At 35.2% G+C, this 14,259-nt stretch overlaps 1 protein-coding gene across 1 annotated transcript in view; it reads right to left on the bottom strand.

Annotated features, from left to right (window-relative positions):
* LOC150094928 (transmembrane protein 209) overlaps positions 1-14,259 on the bottom strand; it is a 293,574-nt gene that overhangs the window by 154,375 nt on the left and 124,940 nt on the right. Inside the window, exon 8 of the mRNA XM_090411152.1 lies at positions 13,240-13,329. Coding sequence (XP_090267278.1) covers positions 13,240-13,329 — 90 coding nt within the window. The remainder of the gene's footprint in view (positions 1-13,239; positions 13,330-14,259) is intronic.

Genomic DNA, 14,259 nt, shown 5'->3' with positions numbered 1-14,259 from the left:
TTGGTCCTTGTTGGGGATCTAAATAGCAGAGTAGGAAATGATTGTCAGACATACAAAAATATTTTGGGAAAATTTGGAGAAAAGAGCAAAGCTAATAATAATGGCAAATACCTGTTGGATTTCTGCTCAGGACATGGACTGGTTATTACTAACACCATGTTCCAACACAAAAATGTGCACAAATTCACATGAAGAGAAGAGGCAAGGAATAAGAAAAGTCTCATTGATTATGTTATTGTTGATAGTGATGTTTTCTCCCTGGTGCAGGACACCAGAGTCTACAGAGGATTTGAATTTGGAAGTGATCACTATTTAGTCTTGAGCAGAATAAAATTGAATTTTATATTGAAAAGAATAACATGTAAGAAAGTTTTAAAGTGAATAAAAGTTGAGCAGCTCTCCGATGTGAACTGCAGACTAAAATACACAAAGATTATTGAAGAAAAAATGAAAGAGTTTGAGAACAGGAATCATACCTTGGAGAAAGTCCTGATTGATTCAGCCAGAGTGGCATGTGGTGAGGTTGTCTGCAAGGATAGAAAAATAAAAAAAACCACGGTGGACAGAGGAAGTTAAAGAGGCAGTGAAGGAAAAGAAGAAAGCCTATCAAAAGTTCCTGGCAAATAAGTCAGCTTGTGCTCTTAGAGAATACAGAGACAATTGCAAGAATACTAAACACTGTATAAAACTAGCTAAACAAAAGTCACGGGAGGACTTTGGCAAGAATATAAAAAATAAATATCAAGAAGGTGGCAAAATATTCTGGAGGTTGTTGAAGAAGCTTAGGAATGGAGGAAAAAGTGCTGTAAAACGAGTTAGAGATGATAAAGGTGACATGAAAACATGAATGAGAAAAAGATATCCTTGAAGTATGGAGTAATTACTTTGAAAAACTGCTAAATGAAACACGTAGTGATGACAGCACATTCGTAACACAACACTGACGGCATGTAGTCAGGAATACATACTTGAAGTAGAAAAAGCCATCAGAGGCTTGAAATGTGGAAAGGCAGCAGGAGTAGATGATATTCGACCAGGATCTTTTATACCACCATAATGAAGTATGGTGGTATAAAAGTCTTAAAGTGGCTGCACGGCATAGTGCAGAAAGCCTGAACAGAGGGACGAATTCCTGATGATTGGAGTAGAGCTCTCATAGTAACCATATATAAAAAGGGAAATAAAACTGAATGTGAGAATTACAGAGATATTTCCCTACTGAGTGTTCCTGGCAAGATCTCTGCAAGTATACTTGAGAAACAGTTGAGAAGAATTGTTGAAGAAAAGCTGGGTTCAGGCCAAATAGAGGCTGTCAGGATCAGATCTTCACTTTATGACAAATACTGGAGAAATCATGGGAATATAACAAAGATCCGTATTTAAGTTTTGTCGATTTGGAAAAGGCATATGATAAGGTGCCAAGAGAGAAGCTATTCAATATGCTACAGTTATATGGTGTTAATGGGGCATTATATCAAGCAATACTTAGTCTTTATTTGAGTTGTAAATCAGCAGTTAGAACTGAAGGAAGTACATTATCCTCCTCTGTTATTCATTATCTATATGGATCACATTATGAAATAAATTGGTATTAAACACGATATCAAAATTGGAGATGTTATACTTATCAAGAAATCTGCTACGAGTCTGCAAGATTCCTTGACTAAATTGAATAACTGTTGTAATAGATATGGTATGAAGGTCAGCAATAAAAAGACAAAGACAATGAAAATAGGCAGAATTGTTGAAAATTTCAACTGCGTTGTGAACGGAGAACCTGTGGAACAAGTAAAAGGTTTCAGCTACTTAGGCATTTTTAGTGAAGATGGTAAATTAAATATGGAAATAGACAACAAAATCAATAAAGCTGGTATGGTAGGAAGTCAATTGAATAAATTCATACGGAATAAGAGAGAAATTAGTCGCAACACTAAATTAGCTGTATACAAGACAGTGTTCAAACCAGTTTTAACTTATGAATCTGAGAGCTGGGTCAGAAGTAAAACACCTGATCACAGCCTGGAGACCACAGATATGAGAATCCTGAGAAAGATTAGAGGGGTGAACAGATGGCATCAATGGCAATATCATATTAAAAACGAGGGCATTAGGAAAGAACTTGACATTGCCAGTATCCAGGAACAAGTTAGCAGAGCTAATCTAAGGTGGTATGGTCATTTAAACAGAATATTCGAGGAAAGATTGGCAAAACAAGTGTTCTCTGACGGGTTGTCAGGAAAACGACCCAGAGGAAGACCAAGATATAGGTGGATTGATACGGTACAAAGTGCCTTAGACGACAGAAATATAAGGTCGGATAATACTGGAGTCTTGACAAGTAACAGACTGATCTGGAGGAAAATTGTAGATAGGAAGTTAGTAAGGATGTAAATTTTTCATGTAGTACTATCATATCCTGTACACCCCCTTGAGGGTACATGGCAGGAATTTGATAATGATGAGAAATAGAATGACTGATGAATCTAGTTCCACATGTGTATTACTAAAAGTAATAAAATATGAACCTTATATAACTTGTCTTCACATTTCTGTACATTTCCTGCACCAACTTGACATATTTCTCCGGCACCTTCTTCTCCCTCAGACACCTCCAGACTTCTTGCCTTGGCACTCTATCGTATGCTTTCTCAAGATCAATAAATACCAGATGTAGCTCCCTTTGTTTCTCTCGATATTTTTCCATCATCTGTCGTAACCCAAAGATAGCATCTGTTGTTGATCTACCAGGCATGAAGCCAAATTGTTCCTTTGCAATCTCCACCTCCTCCCTCAATGTACCATCAAGAACCCTTTCTAGGATCTTCATTGTGTGGGACATCAACTTTATTCCTCTGTAACTTTTACAGTCTTGTGCATCCCCTTTACCCTTGTAGACGGGAACAAGAGTACTCTCCCTCCATTCCTCGGGTATATTTTCCTGTTGGCAAACTTTCATGAACAGGTCCCACAGCAGGTCAATTCCCTCTTCCCCCAGTGCCTTCCATGCCTCCACTGGAATTCTGTCGGGGCCCACCGCTTTTCCATTCCTCATCCTCTTCATGGCCTCCATCACTTCCATTCTACTGATGTTCTGCACCATCCCCTCAGAAGGCTGCCCATCTCCTCTGTGAGTCCTTGCATTTTCCTCATTCAGAAGTCCCTCAAAGTATATTTTCCATCTGTTTCTTATGTCCACATCCCTCCATAATACTCTTCCTTCAGCATCTTTGATCTGCCTCACATGTAAGATGTCCTTAGCTGCTTTATTTCTACATTTCGCTAGTTGGTAAATTTTTCTCTGTCCTTTGTTTCTAATTGATCATACAGATCTTGATATGCCATGGCCTTTGCCTGTGCCACAACTCTCTTGGCTTCTTGCTTTCTCTCTTTGTACACCTCTCTGTCCTCTTCCACTCTTGACTCATCCCACTTCTGCTTTGTCTTCCTCTTAGCTGTCACAGCCACTTGTACATCATTATTCCACCACCAACCCTCCTTCTGCTCTCTAATCTTTCCAGATGTCTCACCAAGCACCTCGATTGCACAGCTCAGGATTACTTTTGAATTATGTTTCCACCAATCTTGTACACTTTCCAGTCCATCCGAAATCCTCTCTAACACTCTCTCCCTAAAACGATTCCTCACACTCTCTTCTTTTAAGCGAAACCACTTAATTGTCTTCATCCCATGGCAACCAGAAGTTCTTATCTTCGATTATTTTAAAGTCTGCGCACAGCAGTCAGTGTTTGTGTGCTACTTGATCTGTTGGAATTACTTTACAATTTGTCACAACCTTAAGATGTTTTCTTCTAGTCAAAATGTAGTCAATTTGTGAGCTGTTATTACCACTTCTAAATGTTATCAAATGTTCTTCCCTCCTGAAGAAAAACGAGTTCACAATTGCCAGATCAAACGCTACTGCAAAGTCCACAACCCTCTCTCATTCCTGGTTCATCATTCCCACTCCGTGGCCACCATGCACCCTTTGACAGTCTCTATTCTGTCTTCCTATGTGCCCGTTCAAGTCTCCTCCGACAATCACCATCTCATTTTCTTCCAATTCCCTCATTTCTTCATCTAACACGTTCCAGAAGTCATCTTTTTCCTCTGCTGTACAACCAACTTGCGGGGCATATATACATAATACGACCACCCGCTCTTCTCCAAGACGCAATTTCATTCGCGTCTTGGAGATCTTGTCATGAAGAGATCTTGGAGATCTCTTCATGATCCTGTCGTTCCTTCTACCCACATCCAGTACTTCACCCTTCATTCTGACACACACCACAATTCCTACACCATTTCTTCCCTCGTTATTCGCTCCAGAGTAGAACAATTTATATCCATCTCCCAGTTCCTTTGCCTTTCCCCCTTGTCTCCTGCACACATAAAATGTCCAACTTCCTCTTCCTCATCATGTCTTCCACCTCTCTTCCCCTTCCAGTCATGCTTCCAACATTCAGTGTTCCCACTCGCAACATCCTCTCCACCTGCTGGGCTCGCTTCTTTAACCGCACCCGCCCTTGATGCGGTAGCCCTCATCCACTTCTCACAGCTGTAGGGCGATGTGGCTGCGCGTTGCTTAAGGGGTACGCCCTAGCCCTTATATCATTTTCTCTTTGACTCATAATCATAGTTTGAGTTGGCACTGAAGTTTTCCGACCGGATACCCAGGCTTGGGACCGACACCTATTGAGGCTAGCTTGCTTCCTTCGGTGGCTGCATAAGACGAAATGACTTAGCAAGATAGGAAAGACTCACCCCTAGCCCTCGAATACTCTAATAGCATCAGGGGGAAGGAGCCTACTTTAAACTACTTCATCATCATCATCAAATTCATGCCATGTACCCTCAAGGGTTGTACAGGATATGATAGTACTACATGAAAAAAAATTACATCATTACTAACTTCTTATCTACAATTTTCCTCCAAATCAGTCTGTTACTTGTCAAGACTCCAACATTATCAGATCTCATATTTCAATCTTCTAAGGCACTTTGCACTGTATCAATCCAAGTATATCTTGGTCTTCCTCTGGGTTATTTTCCTGCCAACTTGGCAGAGAACACTTGTTTTGTTAATCTTTCCTCGCCTATTCTGTTTAAGTGACCATACCACCTGAGATTAGCTCTGCTAACACATTCCTGGATGCTGACAATGTCAAGTTCTTTCCCAATATTCTCATCTTTGATATGATATTGCCATTGATGCCATCTGTTCACGCCTCTAATTTTTCTCAGGACTCTCATATCTGCGGTCTCTAGTCTTTGGTCAAGTGTTTTACTTCTGACCCAGCTCTCAGATCCATAAGTTAAAACTGGTTTGAACACTCTCTTGTATACAGCTAATTTAGTGTTCCAACTAATTTCTCTCTTATTCCATATGAATTTATTCAATTGACTACCTACCATACCAGCTTTGTTGATTCTGCTGTCTATTTCCATATTTAATTTACCATCTTCAGCAAAAATTGTGCCTAAGTAGCTGAAATGTTTTACTTGTTCCACAGGTTCACCATTCAAAACACAGTTGACATATTTATTGTCTTTGTTTTTTCATGGTCTTTGTCTTTTTAATGCTAACCTTCATACCATATCTATTACAACAGTTATTCAATTTAGTCAGGGAATCTTGCAAACTTGTAGTGGATTTATTTAGAAGTATAACATCATCCGCATAAAACAAAGAGCTGATATTAACATTTCCAATTCTGATATCATGTTTAATACCACTTTGCTTCATAATGTGATCCATATAGATAATGAATAACAGAGGGGATAATGTACATCCTTGTCTCACACCAGATTTAACATTAAACTATCTTCGTGTACTTCCTTCAATTTTAACTGCTGACTTACAACTCAAATAGAGACCAAGTATTGCTTGATATAATGCCCCATTGACACCATATAACTGTAGCATATTGAATAGCTTCTCTCTTGGCACTTTGTCATATGCCTTTTCCAAATCGACAAAACTTAAATATAGATCTCTGTCATATTCCCATGATTTCTCCACTATTTGTCATAAAGTGAAGATCTGATCCTTACAGCCTCTATTCGGCCTGAACAAAAGCTTGTTCTTCACCAAGCTTTTGTTCCACAATTCTTCTCAACTGTTTCTCAAGTATACTTGCATATATCTTACCAGGAACACTCAGTAGGGAAATACCTCTGTAATTCTCGCATTCAGTTTTATTTCCCTTTTTATATATGGGTACTATGAGAGCTGTACTCCAATCGTCTGGAATTCGTCCCTCTGTCCAGGCATTCTGAACTATGCAGTGCAGCCACTGTAAGACTTTTATACCACCATACTTGAGCATTTCTGGTCAAATATCATCTACTCCTGCCTTTCTACATTTCAAGCCTTTGATGGTTTTTAATACTTGAAGTATGGATATGTATTCCTGACTGCATGCCTGGTCAGTGCTTTTTTTTTTTTTTTTTTTTATCACTGTGCTGTCATCACTGTTTGTTTATATATATATATATATATTTCTGAAGAATTGAATGACTGGAACCGAGATTTAAGTAAAAAGGTTTTAGTCATTCAATTCTTCATAAAAATGTGTATGTTAACCGAGTTAATGATCATTCTTTCATATTTTAAGTTCGAGATTTATCGAGATTTAAGTTAAAAAGTTTTAACTTAAATCTCGATTTAACAAAGATTTCGGCTTGTAACAGCCTTCATCAGGTGACCAATCAATTATATATAGAGACTCATAGAGAGTCTCTATATATAATTGACATTAAAACATTGTGGTTGTATTTTAAATACAACCACAACGTCAAAGAATGTTCTTTTGTTAGTTGTATTGTTGGGAAAGTACGTGCTAGTAGCATCTCGTGAGCGCCAGTACACGATTACAGCTGAATGACTATCTGGGAGGTTGTAGCTCAAGTCATTATTTTGATGAACAGGATTGAAGATGATTTCCCTAGATTCTACGATTTTTCTCTCTAGTTCATGATTGCAATGGAAGATGTTAGTAGACTTTTCCCAGCAGACTTTGTGACTTTGGCTTTCATCATTAGGATTAGCCGAGAAAAGGATATGACTTGATAATGCACTGGCTCGCTGTCTCTTTTAAGTAATGTCCCTCATGTGTTCTTCCATACGCAATTCAACAGAATTGTCTGTCTGCCCAAAATAAGGAATATCACAATCACACAATATTTTATATACACCAGGGTATATATTATATACCCTGGTGTATAATATGATGATATTTTCAGTGATATCATCATATCACCGAAGGTTGATAAGATGATAAGGTTTTCGGTGGCATATTACTTACAAGAGACAGCGAGCTAGTGCATTACCAAATCATATCCTTTTCTCGGCTAATCCTAATGATGAAAGTCAAAGTCACAAAGTCTGCTGGGAAAAATATACTAACATCTTCCATTGCAATGATGAACTAGAGAGAAAAATCATTCTACGATTTTTCTCTCTAGAAAAATTGTAGAACGATTTGCGTTCACGAGATGCTACTAGCACGTACTTTCCAACAACACAACGAATGAAAGAACAGCTTTAAATACAACCACAACGTTTTAATGTCAATTATGTATAGACACTCTCTATAATGTTCATAGTTTATTTAAGCTTCAGTGTTTTAGTGTTTTTTCTTTCTTTTATAATGTCACCTGATGAAGGTTGTTACAAGCCGAAACTAGTAATGTTTTAATATTAAAACCTTTTAACTTAAATCTTGGTTCTAGTCATTCAAATCTTTTAAAAAATATGTATGTTAACCAAGTTAATGATCATTCATATATATATATATATATATATATATATACATACACAGGATGTTTCAAAAAGAATGTCCCGATTTGAAAATTGTATATCTCTGCAACCACGAACTACAAACGAATGCGACTTGTACCATGTGAAAGGCCTTGGCCCAGAGTGTGATATGACGACTGCTAGATGCCACTAATTCAGTTTAAATGCGACTTGTACCATGTCAAGACATGGTACAAGTCACATTCATTTGTGGTTCATGGTTGCAGTGATATACAATTTTCAAATCGGGACATTCTTCTTGAAACATCCAGTATATATATAATTTTTTTTCCCCCAACATATAGATCACAATAATTCTCTTCAATGCACTACCCTTGCAGCTAATCAATTATAAATTATTGAAACAAATCAAATATATAATTAGAAATGCACTATGGTAATAACTGTCTTGCCAGATATTAATGTCTTACTGTCAAATTTCATGACATATATCAACTGCATCATGAATGAAGAACAAGTAAAACTTAGGCACAATTTTTAGCGAAGATGGTAAATTACATATGGAAAGAGACAACAGAATCAACAAAGCTGGTATGGAATAAGAGAGAAATTAGTCAAAACACTAAATTAGCTGTATGCAAGACAGCATTCAAACCAATTTTAACTTATGGAGCTGAGAGCTGGGTTAGAAATAAAACACTTGACCAAGGACTAGAGACCACAGACATGAGAGTCTTGAGAAAGATTAGGGCGTGAACAGATGGCATCAATGGCAATATCATATTAAAAACAGGGATATTAGGAAAGAACTTGATATTGTTAGCATCCAGGAATGTATTAGCAGAGCTAATCTAGGGTGGTATGGTCATCTAAACAGAATGGGAGAGGAAAGATTAGCAAAACAAATGTTTTCTGCCAGGTTGGTAGGAAAAAGACCCAGAGAAAGACTAAGATGTAGATGGATTGATAGAGTAAAAAAGTACTTTAAAAAAGAAAAATATAGGATTTGATAATATTAGAATCTTGAAAGATAACAGATTAATTTGGAGGAAAATTGTTGATCGGAAATTAGTAATGGTGCAAGTTTTTCATGTAACTATTATAATATCTTGTACACCACTTGAGGATTCGTCTTTACAGCTGCATTACAGGTAGCACAAAAATCCCACATCGTCATCATCTATATCATCATCAAATTGATAAATTTGATGATGATATAGTTTGCTAAATATCATGAGCATCATGGAGAAAGTAGAAAAATTGGCTATAACATTTAAATTAAGAACACAAGAACAAGTCACACAGCATGTGGATAACATGAGAAGCAAGGCCTGAACCTTCTGATTCCAGAAATCTTATATAACCTTGATGTTCTTGAATTCTAATCTCAGCAGAATGGCCAATCTGTTCAAAGTAGCAAAGATGATTAGAATTCAAGTACATCAAGATTATATAGGATTTCTGGAATTTTGACACTAGACACAATTCACTGGAATCAAAGATGTTGCCCTATGCCACTGTCTAATCTTAATAAAACAGCTTGTATGCACATCTGTAAGTTTTGGGAAGTAATTGCTATAAATTGATTATAATTTTTTAATTGCATAACTATACCTGTTTTCCTGGACCTTTAACCGTGTTTCCTACTACTCGTACAGCTGTGACATGCACGTGCTGTATGACTTGTTCATGTGTTCCTAAATTAAATGCTGTAGCCAATTTTTCTGCTTTTTCCCTGAATGATGCTCATGATATATTGAGCAAAATATATCATCATCATCATACGTATCAAGGATTTATGCCTAGTATGGCCTGTTACGGCCTTAGAAGTCATCGTTGAATCGTTTAAGAGGACGTCCTGGTTTTCTTTTTCCTAATGGCTTGTACTTTAAGGCTTGTTTTGGTAATCTTTCTGTTTTCATTCTTTGAACGTGTTCCATCCATCTGTGTTTATATTTTTTAATTTTTTCAATTACTGGTTCTTGGTTTAATTCTTTCATAATATCTTCGTTTCTTTTGTGATCAAATAGGGTATACTTTGCAGTTTTTCTCATAAACTTCATTTCTGCTGTTGTTAATATTTGTTTATCTTTTTGTTTTATTGTCCAGATTTCGCTTCCATACATTAAGACCGGTAGGGCTAATGTATTGTATACTTTTAGCCTGGTTTGTTTTTGAACTAGGTTTGGTTTAAATATAGAGTTAATTACTCCTGTTATTTTTAAATATTTTGCAATTTTTATGTTTATATCTTTTTCATTTTCATAAGTGATCATACATCCTAGGTAGTTAAATGAATTCACCTGTTCTAAGATCTTGTTATCTAATACTATTTTAGTTCTTGCTGGATCTTGTCCTTTAAAGGCCATAGTTTTTGATTTTTCCGTTGATATTATCATACCATACTCTTTGGATATCTCATTTAGATTTAAAATAGCTTTTTGTAAGTATCTTCAGAATTTGTAATTATTATTTGGTCGTCTGCAAAGAGGAGAGTGTTTAAGTTAACTGTAGGTGAAAGTTTAATTCCTTGATGTAAATTTTTACTCCATTTTATTATTATTTCATTTAAGTATATATTAAAAAGAGTTGCTGAGAGGGGACATCCCTATCAGACCCCTTGGTTTATCTCTCTTGTATATGATAGCTCATGATTTAATCTTATTTGTATTTGATTATTTTCATATATACTTGTGACAGCTTTTAGGATATTATTTGGTATTTGTCTTTCTTTTAATATGTTAAATAATATGTTTCTTTTAACTTTGTCAAATGCTTTTTCAAAGTCAATAAATGCAATATGTGTTTCTAAATTATATTCTCTTCTTTTCTCTATTATTAATTTTAGGCAGAAGGCTGGGTCTATACATGATCGTCCTTTTCTAAATCCATTTTGTACTTCTAGAATAACGTTTTCGGAATATTTCATTCGTTTGTTATTTAAGATTCTGCTCTATATTTTAACATGAATTTAGTATACTGATACCTCTAGAGTTTTTAGGGTCATCTCTATTACCTTTCTTAAAGATAGGAATCACAATTGCTTTTTTCCATTCTATTGGGGGGATACCAGTTGAGTAAATTTTATTTAAAAATAATAAGAGTCTTTCTTTGAATCTTGTTCGTGCGTATTTATATAGTTCTGAACCTAGCTTAGCTTCTCCAGGTGATTTTCCGTTTCTTGTTTCTTTCAAGCTGATTTCTAATTCTTCTTGAGTTATTTCCTTTTCATTTTCGTTAATTGTTTGCCAGTTGTCTTTTTTAAAATATTTGTCTGTCCACAGTTCTGTGTAATAATTTAGAAATTCTTCTCATTTCAATTCAGTGTTTAATTTTATGTTTTCTTTGGTATCTGCATTTAGGTGTTTCAAAATCTTATATACATTGGGTCTTATTTTATATAAATCATGTTCTAAATTAGAAACAAATTTATTCCATGATTCTCTATGTCTTTTTCTGACTTCTCTTTTAGCTATGGCTCTTATTCTTTTATATTCTATTTCATCTTCTAATCTTTTACTGCTTAACCATTTGTGATAGGCTTCTTTTTTCTTTTTGATTATTTCTTTGATTGTATCATCCCAGATCTTCAGTTTTTTTCTTTTATTGAATTTTTTGGTCTTTCCTAAGCTTTCATTTGCTGCTGCATTTAGTATCGTTTTTATATTAAGCCATTCTATTTCTATTTCTTCATTTTGTTTTATTTTATCTAGATACTGGTTAATTCTTTGTTCATATAGCCATTGTACATTTGTGTCATTCAATAGTCTAGTTTTATAAACAAATGTTTCAATTTTTCTTTCTGTTCTTGTTACTTGTAGTCATTTAGGTGGTAATCTTAATTTTATTTTAACAAGGAAGTGGTCACTGCTTATTTCATATCCTCTGTGAACTCTAACATCTAGTGAAAATTTTGATGTCTTTTCATTTAATATGAAGTAATCTAATATTGATTTCCATCCTCTTGCTGCCCAAGTATATTTATGTATGTCTTTATGTTTATAGAAGGAATTCATTATTTTTAGGTTATTATAAACTACAAAGTCAATCAATTTTTTACCATTTCTGTTTAGAGTGTGTTCTCCATGTATTCCTATATTATTATTAATTTTCGTGTTTCCAATTCTTGCATTTAAGTCTCCTGCTAAAATTATGTAATCATTTTTATTTATTTTATTATATATGTTTTGTAGCTGATTATAAAAATCAATATTATCCTGTTCTCTTCCTTCTTCTGGGGCATATAAACCAATTATTGTTAAATAGCCTCTATCTATTTTTATTCTAGCTTCTATTATTCTTTCATTCCATAATTTATAATGTTTTAACTGTTTTGAAAGGGAGTTATGAATCCAAATCATGACTCCTGCTTGTGCTCTTTGGTCTCTGTCGACTCCACTGTATATCACATTAAAATTTTCAGTTCTCATAGTTCCTTTTAATTTCTTTTTTGTTTCAGTGATTACTGCTATTTTAAAATTTCTTTCATTTAATAACTGGTCTAATTCTATTTCTTTATATGCTATTCCTCTTACATTCCAGTTTGCTATGTGTATTATATTTTGTCGTTTCCATTTTCGTTTTCCCTTTTCTATTCCAGGGTCGTTTCCCATAGATTCAATCCGATCATCTTTTTCTGTCAGCTTACAAGTAAGGTTATGTTCTCCATGTCAGGGGACTAGCCTGACGATGGAATAGTTCAGTGGTAGGGCTGCTACCTTAAGGCTTCTGAACTCGCCTTCTTCCGAATTTAAACCCATAGGAGGAATAGGGTATATTGAAGGGGAAAGGGTAGATTATAGAAGAAATATAGTAAGGTTTATAGAGAGGACATAGTTGTAAGGCCAGAAATGAAAAGACCCCATGGCCCTCGAGTACTCTAATAGCACAAGGGTCATAAAGTAAGAAGAGTTGGCTGATAAGTCCTTATAGGAAAGATTAAAGTAAGTGGATCTTCCTCAAAGTAGAAGGAGAGGATAGATCCAGCTAGGGGTCCATGGGAGTGCCGCTTCCCTTACAATCAAGATGATTGCCCCTTGTGGCCCTGTTGGTCCACGAGTCCTTATTCAGTATATTCGGACCACCCCACCATATATATATATATATATATATACACACACACACATGTTGGGCTCCCCTATCCGCCACCCAGGGGACGCGCTCTCTAGGGGGTTACAGGGTCCCCTGAGAGTAGCAAAATATATGCGAGTGTTTAATAAATTCTGGTTTCTTTTATATGCACGAAACTGCCATTTTAAAAAATTTTATTATCTTGCAGTTAACATGTCTGATAATCAAGCAAAGATTTCAATGAAGTGTAGTTGTAAGCTCCAGCTGGTTTGAGGTAATACAGTTATTTTATATATCTTTGTATGACTCTTGTAAAGAATGATTAACAAAGCATTAGTAGAAATTATCTCTTTATGCAAAACAACTAGTGCAGATATTTTAATTCCAATCTGTATAACATAAAATCTTACTCATTTGTAGCCAATGCTCCTTCTCTTCATAATCCTTCAGATATGAATCAAGCTGTTTATGATTTTGTATGCTATCTTCATATGACATAACTGAAACAAGAAGGATATTCAGATTAGCTGCATTACAGGTAGCACAAAAATTCCACACCATAAATTTGAATTGATAAATTTATCTTAAATAAGTTATATTAAACAAACAATTCAATGCAAACAATATTATGCATAGGTAGAAGCAGACCTGCAATTCTAATTTATGTCATAACATTGTTTTTGTGAAAATTGTGTGCCTTGAATTAAGGGCTTTCAGGAAAGAGTCACATTTTAAGTATAGGGATTGTCCATATATTCAATATAAATACAGGTGTTTCAAAATTATATTTATATACAGGGTGTTTCAAAATTATGTATACACACACTTTAAACATTTATATTTCATGACCATATGCAATTTAAATTTTCTTTATTGGATTTTAGAGCTAGGAGACAGACAATGTTTTCGCAATCAATTTTGTTTTATTTTTAGATACATAAAAAATGATGGAGAATACTCAATTTTTGAAGAAAAGAAAGAATTCTAAAATGGTATTGGAAGTATGAATGTCAATGAAGTTCAGTGTGCTTGGAAAAAAAACAATATGGGAAAACTCCTGCAGGTATAACAATTACTTATTTGTGTGATAAATTTAGAACAATGGAAACTTTCAGAATATCAAAACTTTAACATGTGGGAGGAAAAGGTCTTTAACAAGTAATAAAAATGTCGAAGCTGTAAGAAATGCAATCATGTGCTCTCCAAGGAAGTTGACAAGATGTTTACAAGAGTTAAGCTTAAGCCATTCAAGTATTTTTGGAATAATGAAGAATTTAAAGCTTAAACCATTTATACCTCAATTACTGCATGCAATCCAAGATGGGCTGGGGTTCACTTTAGTGAGTACGGGTGTGGCAAACCCGAGGTACCTGATGCTGGACCATGCCCTACTTCATGTAATATACATCTGTTATATTATCTGTAGACTG

This window comes from Typopeltis vanoorti, chromosome 21 (genome assembly GCF_054136105.1).
Source record: "Typopeltis vanoorti isolate ZY-2024b chromosome 21, IOZ_Tvanoo_1.0, whole genome shotgun sequence".
NCBI lineage: Eukaryota > Metazoa > Arthropoda > Arachnida > Uropygi > Thelyphonidae > Typopeltis > Typopeltis vanoorti.
Note: the sequence above shows the minus strand (reverse complement) of the source record. Positions and strands in the feature narration are given on the sequence as shown.